The 17,577-nt window shown below is 49.3% G+C and overlaps 1 protein-coding gene across 1 annotated transcript in view; it reads right to left on the bottom strand.

The window, feature by feature from the left end:
- The window catches only part of LOC135915556 (adhesion G protein-coupled receptor B2-like), a 704,549-nt gene that overhangs the window by 133,695 nt on the left and 553,277 nt on the right, over nt 1-17,577 (bottom strand). The window contains exon 5 of the mRNA XM_070526411.1: nt 10,416-10,565. Coding sequence (XP_070382512.1) covers nt 10,416-10,565 — 150 coding nt within the window. The remainder of the gene's footprint in view (nt 1-10,415; nt 10,566-17,577) is intronic.

The following is a 17,577-nucleotide window of genomic DNA, read 5'->3' as shown; positions in this document are numbered from 1 at the left end:
GAAGTCCACGCCAAGAATGACGTCTCGCGCACACTGTTGGAGGATAACGAAGGTGGCAGGTTAAGTCCGGTCATGAACGGTATTTCTTGCCGTGCAGATTGCAGTCGGCCTAATGAGGTGTCCTCCAGCGGTCCGAATTTGGGGACCCTCCCATGCAATCTTAACCTTCTTCCACTAGGCGGCGATGGTTCCACACATTACAGAGTAATCGGCCCCTGTGTCGACTGAGGCAGTGACTGCGTAGCCGTCGAGAAGCACGTCGAGGTCGGTGGTTCTTTATCTGGCGTTGCAGTTGAGTCTTGGCGTCGGATCACGGCTGCGTCGTGTTGAACTGAAGCTGGAACGTCGCGTTGTCAAGTCGTCTTTGGTCGGTGTAGTCTTGGCTTCCTGACTTCGTTGGGATGGCGGCGTGTCGTCATTAGGCCGTCGAGATGGTTTCTTGGTCTTCTTCGTCGGCGGCGGAGGATCTTCGTCAGTTCGACGAACAGCAACCGCACCTCCATCAGTTGATGCTTTTAGTTTTCCGGATATGGGCTCGCCGAGCGGCCCCGGGCTGGGTCGGTGTATGGTCGGCGCTGCGGCGACAGGTAGCGGCCTGGTGACCGTGAACGGGATGGTCGTCGAGGGCTCCGTTGAGTAGCGGCGAGGTAGTCGGTGATGTCTCGAGGGCGTTCACCTTTCCTCGGGTGCTGTGCATTGACGGCAAAGTCTCGCAATCCCAGGTCGCGGTATGGGCATCGGAGGTACATATGGCCGGCTTCGCCGCAGTGGTAGCAGAGCGGGCGGTGGTCAGGGGTGCGCCAAATGTCCGTCTTCCTCGCGTAGTTGCGCTGCGCGACGGATGGTCGTGCTGGTGGCGGTCACGGCGGACGACGGAATTGCGGCGTTACAGGGCCCTGGCGCGGTCGCGGAGGCGGGCCTTGATGGCTTGCGATGGCGGCATAGGTCATCGCTTCTGGCTGGGGTTGCGGTAATTTAGGTTGCACCTCAGTAACCCCAAGCAATCGCTGAACCTCATCTTTCACGATGTCAGCGATCGAAGTTACTTGAGGCTGCGACGTAGGCAGGACCTTGCGCAGTTCTTCGCGCACAATGGCCCTGATGGTCTCTTGAAGGTTGTCCGAACGCAGTCCTTGGATGGCATACTGCAGCGTGTGCCCCTGGCGAGTGTATTGTCGGGTGCGCATCTCCAGAGTTTTCTCGATCATCGATGCGTCTGCAGAAAATTCAGCCACAGTCTTCGGTGGGTTACGAGTAAGTCCGGCGAAAAGTTCTTGCTTGACCGTGACAATCAGGAAGCGAGCTTTTTTCTCCTCCGACATTTCCGGGTCGGCGTGCCGGAAAAGACGGGCCATCTCCGTGAAGATCGCGATCGCCTCGTTTGGCAGCTGCACTCTGGTTTCTACAAGAGCTTGGGCTCGCTGTTTTCGCACGACGCTTGCAAACGTTTGCAAGAAGCCTCTTCGGAACAGGTGCACGTCTTTAAGGTGGCTTCTCAATTCTCGAACCAGGTCCTGGCGGCGTCTTCCAATGAGAAATAGACATGCCGCAGCTTGTCGTCGCTGTCCCAACTGTTAAATTTACCGACCCTCTCATACGCCTCCAGCCAGCGTTCCGGGTTCTCAAATGTGGAACCGCGGAACGTCGGTGGCTCCCTGGGCTGCAGCAGAACTATTGGGGCTGCTCCAGCTGCCATTGCGGCTGTCTTCTTGGTCGTCTCTGGACGAACTTCTCTGACGCTCTTCTTGGTCGTCTTTGGTAGAATTCCGTGTTCGGAGGGCAGCTGCTGTAGCCGGCGGCTTGCTCGATGCTCCGGGATGGCGCTGGTGTTGTCTTTGCGGTCCGGGCTTGAATTACGGCTTGTCGGGGGCGTCCGGTACATGAACGTAAAGCACCTCCACCAGATGTCACGTGGTGGTGACGTTGAATAACACAGTAGCAATACTGTGAACGACAAAACTAACTTTTATTGGGTGAACCTGTGCCCACAAAACAGGCTACACTTATAGCACAACGATAGTGGCGGACACGCTCGGCGATCGTCGAAAATCTGATCAGCGGGTCAAGCGCGTCGGCTTTTATACAGTAGTCATCAAATAATCCAGACTAGTTGTTGGGACCCGCATGCCTTCTACAAAGTTCCACACCATTCGCGTCAAGCGATGAAATCAAATAACACAAGGTTTGGCGACAACAGACCGCGGATAGAAGCATCGATAACTTTCCAGAAACATCGGATACATTTGTTAGGTGGCAAAACGTGTCGCCTGATTAAGACAAGTGCACGTGTAACTTTGCACGTTCGTGAATGCTGAAATACACCTGAGGAGCTCCATTTCTTATGGCGCTGAAAGAACGTTTTGACGTGACCGACACGGTCGCTTTTAGCATGGGGGGGCAATTGACACAAAGATGTGGGGCTCCCGCACCGCAGGACGGCACGCGCCAATGTCGGCACCACGAAAGACTATGAAGTGCGCAGGCTGCACGCTCTTCTTCTGGCCCGCCATTAAAGAAAACATTTATTTTGTAACACTCCGTCTTCAATCTACGTTACAATATGTTACAATATGTTACGTTACAATCTATGTAACAACGTCCACAGCACTGTACAAGGCCACTTGGGCATCCATTGCCGAGACTGCGGCTGTGTGCCCCTCTTTGAAGATACTGAAGTTTTAGCCAGACAAAGCTCATAGATCAGCGGGGAAATTATGAAAGCTAATTTCACCAGAAAACTTCTTAGTATGTGCGTTAGTGCCCCCTCTATCGCGCTGAACCCTAGTGAGGCCATGTATCTAAACAGACACTAATCGTAATGCTCGTTTTTATCAAGCGACAATGCTCTTAGTATAGTGACTTGCTGTTAGAACACCCCTTGTGACTGCCTTTCATTTTCTGCGCATGCCTTCTCTTGTATTATACACACAATGTAGCAACGCAATAAAATATTGTTGGAAGTCAGCGCTCTGTCGTCTCTCGCAGTCCTTGTCCTTCGCGCTGTACGTTATCTTTTATCATGAATTGCCAACTAGCTCTAGCAACCACCCTAGTTCAGTTCTACCAACTCGCCGCCGAATTTGTTTGAGGAGGTCAGGTCACGATGAAGTCACGATGACGACCGTCGGCTTGAAGGGGCCAGCAAACCGATTCTCGTGCTTCTAATTGCGGTCGCAATGTGGACCTCCATTACTGCGCTCGTTATCACACTGCTTGAAGGCGAGGGTTATTTGTTCGATGTCGGGCCTGATTATTTTTGTAATCACATCTCGTATTGTTGTAATCATCGATTGTATTGATTGATTTTTTTATAAAGATCGCGTAAGCTGTTGGAAACGTCAAATGGCGCGCCACTGCCGAAAGAGAGACGGCGTGCCTCGGTTTCAGAAGGCACACCTGCTGGTTTACGCTCTTCACGAGAAGGTCGTGATAATCTACTAATTTTTTATGCCGCACTATCATGTTCCATCGCTGGTTTGAGAATGAGTCGTTGATAAATTACCTGCTCTTAATGGGCTTGGAATCAGTGTGTGCGGAGATCGTAAGTTCATATGGCTGCCCACGCGGAACATTACACGTCTTGGAGAGGAACACCACGAGGAACACCACGTGGTGACAGGCACGTAGCGTTTTGGGCTTGTTGATATTATTACGATATCATCGAGTGCCGCTCAAGAAACGAGCCGCCGCGAGAACGACGATGAAGTTGGTAGGTGCGCTTGGCGCGAGCGAGTGTCGGCCTGGCTTCCTGGCTGCATGGCTCCAGTGTAAATAGCCTGTAAATAGTCTCTTCTGTCTGTTTCTTTCCACACGCAACATTCTGGTGGAGGTCAGCGATCCCCGTCCTCACCACGGAACTCAGAAGTGGTCGGCACACCGAGTTTGTCACCATGCCTGCCGGTGACGCGCCCACCTCTGCAAAGGCTTCGGGTTGTCCCATTGCTCCAATCGTCACGGTCGCCCCACATCGCGACCCAGGTGTGTTCTCTGGCCTGGAGAGCCAGGATGTTGAAGACTGGATCAAACTCGATGAACACGCCAGTGCTAATAACAGGTGGAACCCAAGGATTATGCTCACGAATGTCATCTTTTGTCTCGGCGGCACCCCACGCGTGTGGCACCAAACACATGACGACGAGATAACCAGTTGGGACAATTTCAAAAAGAAGCTACGGGAACTGTTCGGCGACCCCATTGGGCGCAAGGCTGCCGCGAGAAAGGCTCTTGCGTCTCGTGTTCAGCCATCTACGGAGCCGTACGTTTCCTACATCCTCGACGTCTTAGCTCTATGCCACAAAGCTGACGATGCAATGTCCGAAGCCGATAAAGTGTCACATATTCTAAAAGGCATCGCCGACAACGCTTTCAATTTGCTTGTTTTCGGCAACGTCTCGACTATCGACGCCATCATCAAAGAATGCCATCGCCCCGAACAAGCTAAGAGCCACCGTATCACACACCACATCACGCGGCTACCCGAGACGGCTGCTACGTCGACATGTGAGGGTCGACCGCGTCAGACCCCCACCTGTGACGACGTCACCCGTATTGCTCGCTGCGAGCTCGAGGTGGCCTGTTCGCCAGCCTTCTCCACGACGCCTCCCGATCCGTCCGCAACCACCTTTGCGATGACTCAGGCCGTCGTCAGACAGGAATTTGAAAACATGGGTCTGAATTCCATGTGTTCCACGTCTCAACCCAACGTTCCCGAGTTCTCTAGCGGCCCTGCTCTTTCTCGGCAGTCCTTTTCAGCCACATCTCGCCGCAACCCGTCCGATTGGCGTACCCCTAATGACCGGCCGATCTGATTCCATTGCTGTCGCATCGGCCACGTCGCTCGTCACTGCCGCAACCAATGGCCACCACCTCCTCGGACATACACCGCCGCTTATTCCCGCACCTTCCGTCCTTCCGTTTCCTATACCACCCGCCATAAATCCACTGCAGCTGATACTCCTGCTCCAAACCGTCGGTGCAGCCGCTCGCCCTCACCTCAACGCCATCAGTCTCGTTCGCCCCAACCCCGTCGCTTCTCTTCGCCGCCTATCGCCTCCCGGATCCAGCCAGAAAACTAGGCACTGCAGCTTCTGTAGTTGAAGATGCGTTGTCGACCCTGTCCTCAAATCCTCTGCTCAGGTTACCCACGAACCGAAACCTTCTTGACGTTGACGTTGACGGCTATCCTGTCATGGCACTCATCGATACAGGAGCACATCTTTCAATTATGAGTGCTGCCTTCCGACAACGACTGAACAGGCTCCTCACCCAAGCGTCAGCACGCATCCACCGAGTTGCGGATGGCGGTACTGTGTCGTACTGAGTTGCGGATGGCGGCACACTGGTGTCGTCTTCAACCTAATTGCTCATTGCCCCACGACTTCACTCTCGGCCTCGATTTTCTCTCCGCACATTCTGTTCTTATTGACTGCTCTTCCAGTACCCTTCGCCTTGAGTTGCCGATTCTCGCAGAACTTTCTGACACACCCCACTGCCGCTTACGTCCCACCGTCTGTCTTCGCCTGCAGCCAAAGTCAATAGCCTACATTGAACTGTTGTCTTTCCCACCAGTTCCTGATGGCGAGTACCTCGTCGCTCCACTGCCTGACATTCCAATTAGGTATGACATTACAGTGCCTCACAGTATACTTAATATTACTTGGAATCGCACTCGCATGCCTGTCTGTTACTTTTGATTGGCAAAGAAAATTCTACCGCAAGGTCTTTGCCTTGCCACCGTTGATTGTCTCGGCGACCAATACGTGGCAGCGTTATCGACCGATGGTTCGCCCGAGCTTAGCAGGCCCCTCGCGCCAGCCTCGGGTGGCCATCTTATTATAAAGAAAATGGTTGCGATGGACCTGTCCTCGGTGCAGGCTGAAGAGCTTTGCCAAGTATTATCGTCCTACCAAAATATTTTCGACATCCACGATCGCCCTTTAGGCCAGACCCTCACGGTCAAACATCGGATTCTTAATGGCGATTCTACGCCTATTCACCGACGACCGTGTTGAGTTTCTGCGTCGGAATGCCGAGTAATTCAAAACGAAGTCAACAAAATGCTCAATAAAAACATCATTGAGCCTTCTTCGAGTCCCTGGGCGTCACCTGTGGTGTTGGCTAAGAAGAAGGACGGCACGTGGCGCTTCTGTGTAGACTACCGTCATATGAACAACATTACAAAAAAAGGACGTCTAACCGCTCCCTTGTATAGACGACGCCCTTGACTGCCCGCACGGTTCCAGCTATTTCTCGTCTACTGATCTTCGCTCGGGATACTGGCCCATTGCTGTTGACGATATGGACCGAGAAAAAACCGCGTTCATCACACCTGATGGCTTATACCAATTTAAAGTAATGCCGTTTGGATTATGCAACGCCCCTGCCACCTTCGAGCGTATGATGGACTACTTGCTCCAAGGTTTCAAATGGTCCACATGCCTCTGCTACCTCGACAACGTCATCGTCTTCTTGCCCACCTTCGACAATCAACTTGAACGTCTCACAACTATACTTGATGTATTTCGAAAGGCGAAGCTGCAACTTAACTCGTCGAAGTGTCGTTTTGGCCACCGGCAAATTACTCTTCTGGGTCATCTCGTTGACGCTTCCGGAGTGCAGCCTGATCCCGACAAAACTTGCGCTGTCAGAGAGTTTCCGGTTTCGAAGACAGCCGCAGACGTTCGAAGTTTTGTAGGGCTATGGTCGTACTTTCGTCGTTTTATTCAAGATTTTGCAGCAATTGCTAGACCCCTCACTAATCTCTTGAAGACAGGCGTACAATTCTCAAGGGGTACTGCAGAAGCCGCTGCCTTCTCTCGTCTCGTTACTCTTCTTTCCTCACCACCAATTCTCGCCCACTTCGACCCTGATGCCCCTACAGAATTGCGTACAGATGCCAGTGGTCATGGCGTAGGTGCCGTCTTAGCCCAGCGACAGCGTGGCCAGGATCGCGTTATTGCTTATGCGAGCCGCCTCCTCACACCATCGGAGCGCAACTATTCCATTACGGAACGAGGAGGCCTTGCTGTAGTCTGGACGTTTGTGAAGATGCGTCCTTACCTTTACGGTCGCCCTTTTTCCGTCGTCACTGACCATCATGCTCTCTGCTGGCTCTCTTCGCTAATAGATCCTGCAGGCCGGCTTGGTCGATGGGATTCGAGGCTACACCACCAAGTCGCCTGCACCAAGACGCTGACAGCTTCTCGCGGTACCCTGTTGACGACTCTGACTCCTCTAATATTGCCAGTGCTTCTTGTGTATTCTCTGTATCACAGCTGCTTCATTTCGCCGACGAGAAACGCCGTGACGCCTAATCAGAGCACTCGACGACCGTTTCGAACACTCTCCGGCCGATGCTACTCTACGCCTCTTCGTCCTCCGCGATGGTACTCTTTACTGTCGTAACATTCATCCGGACGGCTCTGAGTTCCTACTTGTAATACCTAAACACCTCCGCTCCACCATTATAGAAGAGCTCCACGATGCACCAACGGCAGGACATCTCGTCGTATCTAGAACCTATGACCGTGTACGTCACCGTTTTTTCTGGCCGGGTCTCGCCCGTTCCGTACGACGTTACATCGCCGCTTGTGAAGTTCGCCAACGACGCAAGAAGCCTTCCCAGCGGCCCGCTGGTTACCTGGAGCCACTCGACATTCCTGCCGAGTCCTTTCATCGTGTCGGCTTAGACCTTCTCGGCACATTTCCGGAATCTACACAAGGGAACAAGTGGGTTGCAGTCTCGGTGGACTACGCGACCCGCTACGCCATAACCCATGCTCTTGCGAACTGATGTTGCGGACTTCCTGCTACATGATATTATTTTAATGCATGGTGCTCCGCATTAATTGCTTACAGACCGTGGCCGTACGTTCTTAGCCAAAGTCATTGACGACACCATGCGTGCCTGCTCAATACAACATAAATTTACCACCTCCTACCATCCCCAAACGAACGGCCTAACTGGGCGCTTGAAACGCACCCTTACAGACATGCTATCCAAATACGTTTCCGACGACCACCGTGACTGGGACCTGGCTCTACCCTACATTACCTTTGCGTACAACTCTTCCCGTCTCGAAACTGCTCGCTTTTCCCCGTTTGACCTCTTGCATGGCCGCGAACCAGCTCTACCACTGGACACTGTGCTTCCGTCCGCCACAGCTTCAACTAGCGATTATGCCCGTGATGCAATCGCCCATGCTGACCACGCTCGCCTACTTGCGCGCGCTCCTCTAAAAGTGTCTCAAGACCAGCAGAAGCAACGCTACGACCCCCGTCACCGTGATGTCCATATTGTGCCCGGCAGCCTCGTGTATCTTTGGTCACCTTTGCGTAAAGTTGACCTATGTGAATAACTCCTTTCGTGTTACACAGGTCCATATCGTGTGCTCCGCAAGGTGACCGATGTCGCCCATGAAATCGTTCTAGCCACGCCCACTACGTCCTCCACTGTCACAACCAGTGACATTGTCACGTCGCCCGACTCAAGCCCTACAGCGCTCCACGCACCTTGGATATTTAACAGCGCCGTGACGGTGCTTCTGCCGCCGGGGGAGGGGGAGGTCTAGTATTACGATATCATCGAGCGATGCTCAAGAAACGAGCCGCCGCGAGAGCGACGATGAAGTGGGTCGGTGCGCTTGACGCGAGCGAGTGTCGGCCTGGTGCCTGGCTCCAGTGTAAATAGCCTGCAAATGCCTCTTCTGCCTGTGTCTTTTCACAAGCAACAATATACCATGGCGAATATAACAACATATATAACAATATACAACAATATAATATTCCTTCATTCGTTCACCTTAACGTCCCGAAACAACTCTTGAGCCATAGTGCAGTGCTCTGGATTCATTTAGAACCCCTGGCCTTTTTCAACACGCCCCTATGTCTAGGTACACGAGCTCTTTCGTATTTAGCCCTCATCTCAAGTGCTGCCGAGAATCGAACCCAGGTCCTCATGTTCAGCAAGAGAGCGCTACGGAGCTACCGCGGCAGGTTCAATGCGAAACCAGGCAGAAGAATATTGCCTACCATTGAGAAAACAAATTTTAAAGAATAATGCCCCTGTCACACGGGCACCAGCGAAGTCCATGTAACTCCTTCGTCTTTACATCAAGGGAGTTTTTACATCAAGGATCTACCTTGTGCCAAGGAAGTTAAATAAAGATTTTGGCAAAGGGAGTTCGTCAATGACCGCTACTGCTGCATGGAGTACTCGTTCCCAGATTGCCACAGCTGCGAAGAAAGTCACGCTAATAAAATAGTTCTAACTAGCTCAATTGCAAATTTAGCATTGATATTTGTTACCTTTCTTATTACGCCACCTAATCGGAGTTTTTTTTTTTTAAGGACATAGCGCCTGTACCCTCTACCCCAATGCTTCACCATGCCGCATAGGGAATTGTCGTTTCACCATTTAGTTTGTTTATCCGCTTCGTCACTCATGTGGAAGCAGTTGAGCCCACCGCGAACGTGCAGATTACACAGAACAGAATCACAACTCGATGCGCACCAGTCGAACGTGACCATGCTGACTACGCACGAAAGCAAGAGCATAGTGTGGCGAGCATTGCTTTCAACTTCACCATGCATGGAAAACAAGACTTGCGGTAACATACAGCAAACTTTGTCGCTGTGCTTTTGTTAGATTACATGATGCGTTAAAAAAAAGCTACCTTTAACGGGTTCTGTGCATGTGTGAGCAGTTGCACGCGAAAGTTATCGCAGCAGCGCCGTTCCATGCGGAGCCCGTCGTGTTACGCGGCATAGAACCGTATAGCATGGACGCAACTATATGGCTATAAATCTCCATTGGGGAGTTTCATGTCAACGGAATTCGCGGGTGCCCGTGTGGCAGGGGTATAATAAGCGACGCACTTGAGTGCATAACGAGAAACGAGAACATGTGTGATATTTTCCCTTTCGACCTTTCATCCTTCGCTCTGCTCGATTGCTCGGTTACCCCGAAGGACGACTCCAGCGACGGCGACGCTCAACGCAGGAACAGGGGCCTCAGAGCTGCGCTCTAAACTAATGGCTCATTTCCCCGCTCCATTTCTAGTACTTTAAAGCACCCTTGTGGCGCGGTTGACTGGCCGAAATTGAGTTCTCGGAACCCATTCACCTGGTTGGTTCAGATAGCCACGATCGAGCTGAGAGCGCTTGGAGGCGCTATTAACATCTACCAGGAAGCGCGACTGAGATCCAACTCGATTGCGTGGCCCCTCCGTTTTATCGGGGATGCTCTAGGAGCAGCTAACACGTTCGGCTCGGAAGGCCTTTCTCTCACTGATAGGAACCAGTGAAATGCTCCACAAATTTTCCCGTGCTCTAACGTAGAAGACAACAGTGCGCATAAACTGGTGCAGCCAGATGTGCAGCTGATGCATCATGCGAGTGAAGTGTTGCGACAGCACCTGGCCCGCTGTGAGTGCCCGGGGGACAGATTCCTCCGCGGTCTTGAGCAGCAGAAGGCGGCGCTCAGGAAGAACAACTGCAGCAGCACGCATACGCAAACCGGCACCGTGGTCGCGTACGAGACCCCCTCGGACAGGTCCAGCCAGCAACTGCGTGCGCCCACGGTTGAGTTAATTGCTGCAGAAAATCCAAGGCTGTACTTACGAAGCAGATGGCTTCTTTTAACGGTTAACGAAATATTCGAAATAACACATCTACTAAGTAAGCTGGATTACTCGAAGAGAAGGACATTACAAAAAGAAGAAACGAAAGACATTATCATTTCAAAGGCGACGCATTTGTTAGGACATGGACTAACGCCAAACCCCACAAACACAAGTGTGCACGAGATGCAGTGCTTCTTCGTGTCTTAACAAGTGCGTTGCTTTTGAAATGATAATGCCCTACCAACTAAACAGCCTACGAATATCTCCTGAGCAAACATTTATAATTAACTAAATAACAAAATATCGGTAATCAACATTGTTCACTAATTACTTTAGCGCGCAAATCACAACTTACAAGGTGAAGAGGATTATATCGCACGAAAATACGATGATACAAATACGTGCTACACACAGGCGATGAATTACAACAGTGTTTATTTCGTGCCAAAGTACCGAATGTATAGGCCACATAAGGAATCGTCACAAGTGCAGAGCTTGCAAGCATATCCAGCTTTAGTGGGTACGTGCCAACTAGTGCCCCAAGCGGGCCCGGAACGAAGCTAGCACTTTTTCAATGGAACGAGCGGGTTTTTCGCGAATAACAAAAGCTGCAGGTCGATTATCGAAAAAGGCAGGTGACAGACGTGTTCTGGAAGACAATCCACATGAGCCAAATGCAGGGATCACTCTATCGCACGTAAGAATTTTTTCCCACAGAGGTTAACGACTTAGCAACGGAAGCCTATGGAAACGACGAAAATTTGTACTCTATTTCCTAGGCAATAACGATGCCTGTGGTTTAACTACAGCATCTATCGTAATACCCAGTGCAGCGTATGTATTCCGGAGGCTCATCTTTCGACTGATACCTATCGCGACTCTCCACACACGGCGTAACACTGTTCCGAAAAGCGTTTTTTGTAACACTGTCGTGAAAATTCACGTGGTATCTATGAAAAAATTAGCGTACCACTGGGCGACGCCTCTGAAACCGTGGCAGAGTGGTAGAATCGCGCACACTTTTAGTCCCGTGTAACGGTGGCTGCGGTTCGAGTCCCGCTTCGCACTTTCTTTTTAAGCGGCACAGGACCTAGTTTTGTAGTCTCTCACTAGATGGCAGAAACACAAAACCCAACATTCGCTTTCGATTTCTGGTTTTTCAGCGGCGCATTTTTTTCAAAGCGCATAAGACTTAGTTTTATATTCTCCCACAAGATGGCAGAAACACAAATCTCATGATTTGCTTTCGGTTCTGGTTTTCCAATGGTTCTCTTGAAATATTATGTTTTTCTATTTTTCCTTCCTAAAACAGCAGTGTCGTGTTCATTTGTTAAGTCAACGCATTTATGAAGATTCTATTCATTGGACATCATAACTAGAAGCTTCCGCATAGCTTTGTGTTATGCAAAAAAAAAGAGTTTCGTGCCTTGTAGCGTGGAGCCTGGGAGAACAAAATGGCTATCCTTATTGCGTTCTTCTCGGAGGTCTGTTTTCTTCGACTTTTGCTTGTCCTTAATGGCGCATACTCCGAGCGAATCAGGTCCAACTGGACCACAATGCCACCCGGTGGCCACTGCCATTCCTCTGCAATATTCGTGTGGAACAAAGGGTCTGCTGGGCTGAGTCGCTGCCCGAACGTTAATTATTTCTAAAGATTCACCCAAATAGGAAATACACCAACTAAGAGAAGATGTGCAGCGTATGTTCCACACGCTGCACATCTTCGCTATTGTTAATTCGTTCCCTACAGTGAAGTGGTATGAATCCGTAGGTATGGCCGTAAAAAAAACATTTGAATAAATGTCCCGTGCTGTGTCTGCCCCAGTCGCTCTACAGAAAAGCTAGCTTGGCTAGCCGTCAGTATTTAGGATCAACGTATGGCGTCCCTCTTTTGGGGCATTTGCTTTGAATGCGCAGCATTCCTTGGTGAGTACCACAGCAATTTGCTAGCAAAACCGTGATAAATCGTGTCTATAACGCCAAAAAACTTGACGCATTTCCCGAATGAATACATAGGTCTTTTAAAAAGGGTAGGGGTGGCCAACTTGAAATTGTAAGTGGCATCAGCATAAATTTGCGCGTGTTGCAGGGATGGGCCAAGTTGAATTTGGTAGTGATATGGGAGTGACCCAACCTAAATTTGGTGTGAAATGGTAACGAGCCAAGCTGAATTTGAGGCTGAGATGGGGGTGGCCCAACCTAAATTTGAGGTGATATAGGGGTGGGTAAGCCTAAGTTTGAGGTAATATGGGGGGTGGGCCACCATAACTGTGGGGATGATATGGGGCTGGGCGAAGCTGAGTCGGGGGTGATATGGGGACGGGCTAGCCTAAATGTGGGAGTGATTTGCGGTGGGCCATCCTAAATTTGAGGTGATAGAGGGGTGGAGGCGTGATAGAGGGGACCAGGCTAAGTTTGGGGCTGATATGGGGGTAGCCAACCTGGATTTGGGGATGATATGGGGGTCGGCCAACCTAAATTTGGGGGTGACATATGGGGACAGGCTAACCTAACCATGTGGGTGATGTGCGGCTGAGCCAAGCTGAATTGAGGGGTGATATATGCGTGGACTAACCTTAATCGGAGGATATAATCATTGACCACTGTCGCAAACATATGAGCATCACGCTTGACCCAAAAGAAATGGAGCGCGCGCACCGCTTGGGCAATCGTACAGCTAATCGTAACCACCCCATAATAGTGAAGTTCACCTTTCATAAAACAAAAGATCTTCTTCTTTCTAACAACCGTAAATTTAAAGGAACAAGCTTCAGTGTTGACGTTGATTTTACACGTCTTGTTCAATTGGCCCGCAGACACCTTGTTTCACTCTCAAAAAGCAAATCGGCACCCTACTCTCTGCGCTTTAAAACGCTGTTTATGGGTTATAGGAGCTATGTTTTCGATGAACGCACACAGAGTGTGAAAGAACTGCAATAGCAGCCAACTCGATGCGGGAAAGCCCCTGGCCCTACGGTATTGACACGAGCTAACCTCTTGTTTTCCGTAATCTTTGCCAACGCACGCAGCTTCCTCCCTAAACGCGATATTCTGTCTAAAGTCGTGTTGTCGTCTAACAGTAATTTGCTGATAATAACTGAAACCTGGCTGACTGACGATGTTACCGATACTGAGGTTCTTACTGACTTGCCGAATTTCTCCCTTTACCGGAAGGACCGCGAAATCTTACTAGGTGGTGGTGTGCTAATCGCCGCGCATCACCATTTATCGTGCACGCTTGCAACCATTGAGACTGACTTGGGAATAACATGGCTAATCTGCCGCGCTTCACCACAGACTGTTCTCTTGGACGTTTGTTACAGACCACCACATAACACTCCTGATTTTTCGCATAAACTTAATAACATCTTGAGCAAACTTAGTGAAAAACACCCTAACGCAGAAATCCTGCTTTTCGGCGACTTTAATTTTCGGCAAATCAACTGGACTAACAATAGTGCTTTAATCATATGCAATGAAGCTGCTAAAGAATTTGTTAATGTGTGTCTTAATTTCAATCTAACTCAACTTGTGCTAGAGCCTACACGGGTTACAAAAGACGCATCTAATGTACTGGACCTTATACTAAGCAGCCATCCTGAAAGTCTGCCATCCATAACTTACCTCCATGAGGTAAGTGATCATAAAGTAATGCATGCCACCTTCACCTTTCAACCCATGCGACAACAAAAATGCAACAAAACTATATGCCTATATGATAAAGGGAACTACGACGCTATTAATTAGGAGTTAGGCGACTTCTTTTAAACTTTTAAGACATTATTCCATATGCATTCACCTCAAGAAAACTGGACACTATTTAAAAATAAAATTAATGAACTCGTAAACAAACATATACCAAGAATAACTATGCATACTAATAAAAATAAGCCATGGTTCACCAGAGCTTTAAAGAAGCTTGAAAACCAAAAGAAACGTCGTTTCCGGCTAGCCACGCGTCTTGGAAGCACCGAGGCTTGGTCAAAATACTACACGGCAGAGAACGCCTACTTGAGTGCCCTTCGCACTGCTAAAAAATCTTTTTATAGCGTCGACCTGCCCCAGCTACTTACTCGAAATCCTTGGCAGTTCTGGCGCATTTTAAATCCACAAGAAGCTCGTACCATCAGCGTGACGAATGCAGCAGGCGACACTGCCACGGACGCCGAGTGCGCTGATATATTCAACACAACATTTTTTTCCGTGTTTACAAAAGAAACTACCACTCCAGACTTTCCACTACCTACTAACATAACACCACATATGCCACCCATTGTATTTTCGATAGATGGTTTACTATCAATCATTGAAAAAAAACAAATTATGTACTTCTTGCGGTGCAGACGAAATTAACTCAAAGATCGTAATGAATACTAAGCATATATCCGCGGCCTGTTTCACTCTGTTGTTCATGCAATCATTGTCTACAGGTACTTTACCGGATGATTGGAAAGTGGGAAAGGTCGTTCCAGTATTCAAAGCAGGTAACAAAGACTCCCCCTTAACCTACCGCCCCATTTCGTTAACTAGTGTTCCTTGCAAAATCATGGAACATGTCATATACTCGCATATCATGAACTTTTTAGACTCGGTAAACTTCTTTCATCCTTCTCAACATGGTTTTCGTAAAGGGCTTTCATGTGAAACACAACTAGCTATCTTCCCTAATGATATCCACGTTAATCTTGATAACAGCGTTCAAACTGATGCCATCTTTCTAGACTACTCTAAAGCTTTTGGCACAGTGCCTCATAACCGCTTGCTAATAAAATTATCTAGATTGAACTTGGATCCTCTTGTAGTACAATGGATAAAAGAATTCCTTACTAATTGTTCCCAATTCGGCCTTGTCAATAACATCTCCTCCGAACCCCTCCCTGTCACTTCAGGTGTCCCTCAAGGCTCAGTCTTAGGACCGCTTCTTTTTCTAATATACATTAACGATCTTCCACTGCATGTGTCTTGTCCTATTCGTATGTTCGCTGACGACTGTGTGATTTATCGTACTGTGACTAACATCTCTTACTAAGTGTCTCTCCAGAATGACCTAAATAACCTGCAGGACTGGTGCAACCGTTGGCAAAATGACCATGAACCCTAAGAAGTGCAAAGTTACTTCAATTTCCCACCATCGTAATCCTCATCTGTCTACTTACACAATTGCAAACGTCCCAATAGAATCAGTTCTAGCCTATAAGTACTTAGGCGTAACCCTGTCCCACGACCTTTCCTGGAATGCGCATGCGCGAGTAACGTAATCTCGTCAGCGAACAAGTCCCTTGGGTACATGAGGCGTCATCTTAGTCATGCTCCACTGCACGTAAAACTCCTCGCATTCAAATCATTTGTCAGGGCACAACTGGAATTTGCCGCGGCCATCTGGAACCCTCATCAAACATATATCATCAATGCACTTGAGTCAGTTCAGAATCGTGCGACTAGATTCATCCATTCTTCATATTCATATAACATCAGCATTTCACACTTAAAGGCACAATCTAGCTTGGCATCTCTTGCTTTTCGTCGTCGCATCACCACGCTCTCTCTTTATCACACATTTTTATGCAGCTCACTAAGCCACCCGCCTTACGTCACGCCATAATCTTCACGCATGTCACAGCGCACCAGCCATCAACTCCAAGTTTCTCGTTCTCGAACACGAACTGTCACTTTTCAATCATCATTTTTTCCTCGAGCTGCCAAGGACTGGAACGACCTACCCATTAATTTCGCTGCCATCACATGTCATTCACAATTTCTAGAAAGTGTTGAAACTTGTATTTCAATGTAAGACCTGCCTTTTCTTGTGTTCACATGTAAACCACTCCTTATGTAATACCCCGAATGGGGTTTTTAAGGTAATAAAATGAAATGAAATAAAATTGGTGGGTGATTTGCGGTGGGCCATCCTAAATTTCAGGTGATCGAGGGGTGGGGCAGCGTTAGTTTGGGGCGGATATGGGGGTGGGCCAAGCTCGGTTTGCAGGTGGTATTGGAGTGCGCCAACCTAAATTTGGTGGTGTTGTGGAGGCCGGCCAATCTGCGTTTCGGGGTGATATGGGGTTGCTCCTACCTAAACGTGGGGGCAATCTCGGGGTCGGCCAATCTGAATTTCGGGGCGATATGGGGGTGGGCCGACCTAAATTTTGGAGTGCGTTGACTCGAAATTTGGAAGACGACTTGTGGAAGTTCGTGCGTGGACCAACTTGAAAATTAGTGGTGGCCCAATTGAAATTTGGGAATGGACAAACTTGAAGTTTAAGGCTGGACGAAAAGAAAATCGGGCGTGGCCGACTTTATATTTGAGGGTGAGCCAACTTAAATTTGAGGGTGTGCCAAATTTAAATTTGGGGGTGAGCCTAATCAATGTTTGGGGTGGGCCAATTGAAATTTGGGGGACTGTTTACGAATTGTTAGACAGCAGCAGTCGTGTTTCTGCATATTTTTCATCATCGCAAAGTATGTATATTAAAGGAGTACTGACAAAAATAAAATCCATGTGGTTTTTTCTGCTTTAATAAGTAGTTAATGACGCAGTAATCACGGCACGAGACCTCATTTACTTCAGAGCGCGACAGGTAATTGTCTGCAGTCTTTTTTGTAGCGACCAGTCCAAGTTTCGGTTTCAGAGAGCAACGAAACGGTGCAGCGGGAGTGTAAACAAAGTGGTCACGTGTTCGCAAAAAGCCATGACGTATGCTCTGCCGCGCAGCCAGCGTGCGGCGCGCCGGCACGCGAGCTTCGTGCTGCTAGTCGTCTGCTACGCCTGCACGTGGTTTGCCATGTCCTCGCCATGATCGTCGTCGTCGTCCTCGTTTTCGTCGTCCAGCGGTGACGATTGCCTGCATGGGGGAGTCGCCGCCGTATTAGCCGTGGCCAATCACTTTCAATTTGACCCACTGGAGAGCAGTGACTCGGATATTGCGGCCGGCGACGGCGAGCACGTGTAAAGAGC

The sequence above is a fragment of the Dermacentor albipictus genome, chromosome 9 (assembly GCF_038994185.2).
Source record: "Dermacentor albipictus isolate Rhodes 1998 colony chromosome 9, USDA_Dalb.pri_finalv2, whole genome shotgun sequence".
NCBI lineage: Eukaryota > Metazoa > Arthropoda > Arachnida > Ixodida > Ixodidae > Dermacentor > Dermacentor albipictus.
This window is presented reverse-complemented; position numbering and strand designations above follow the sequence as displayed.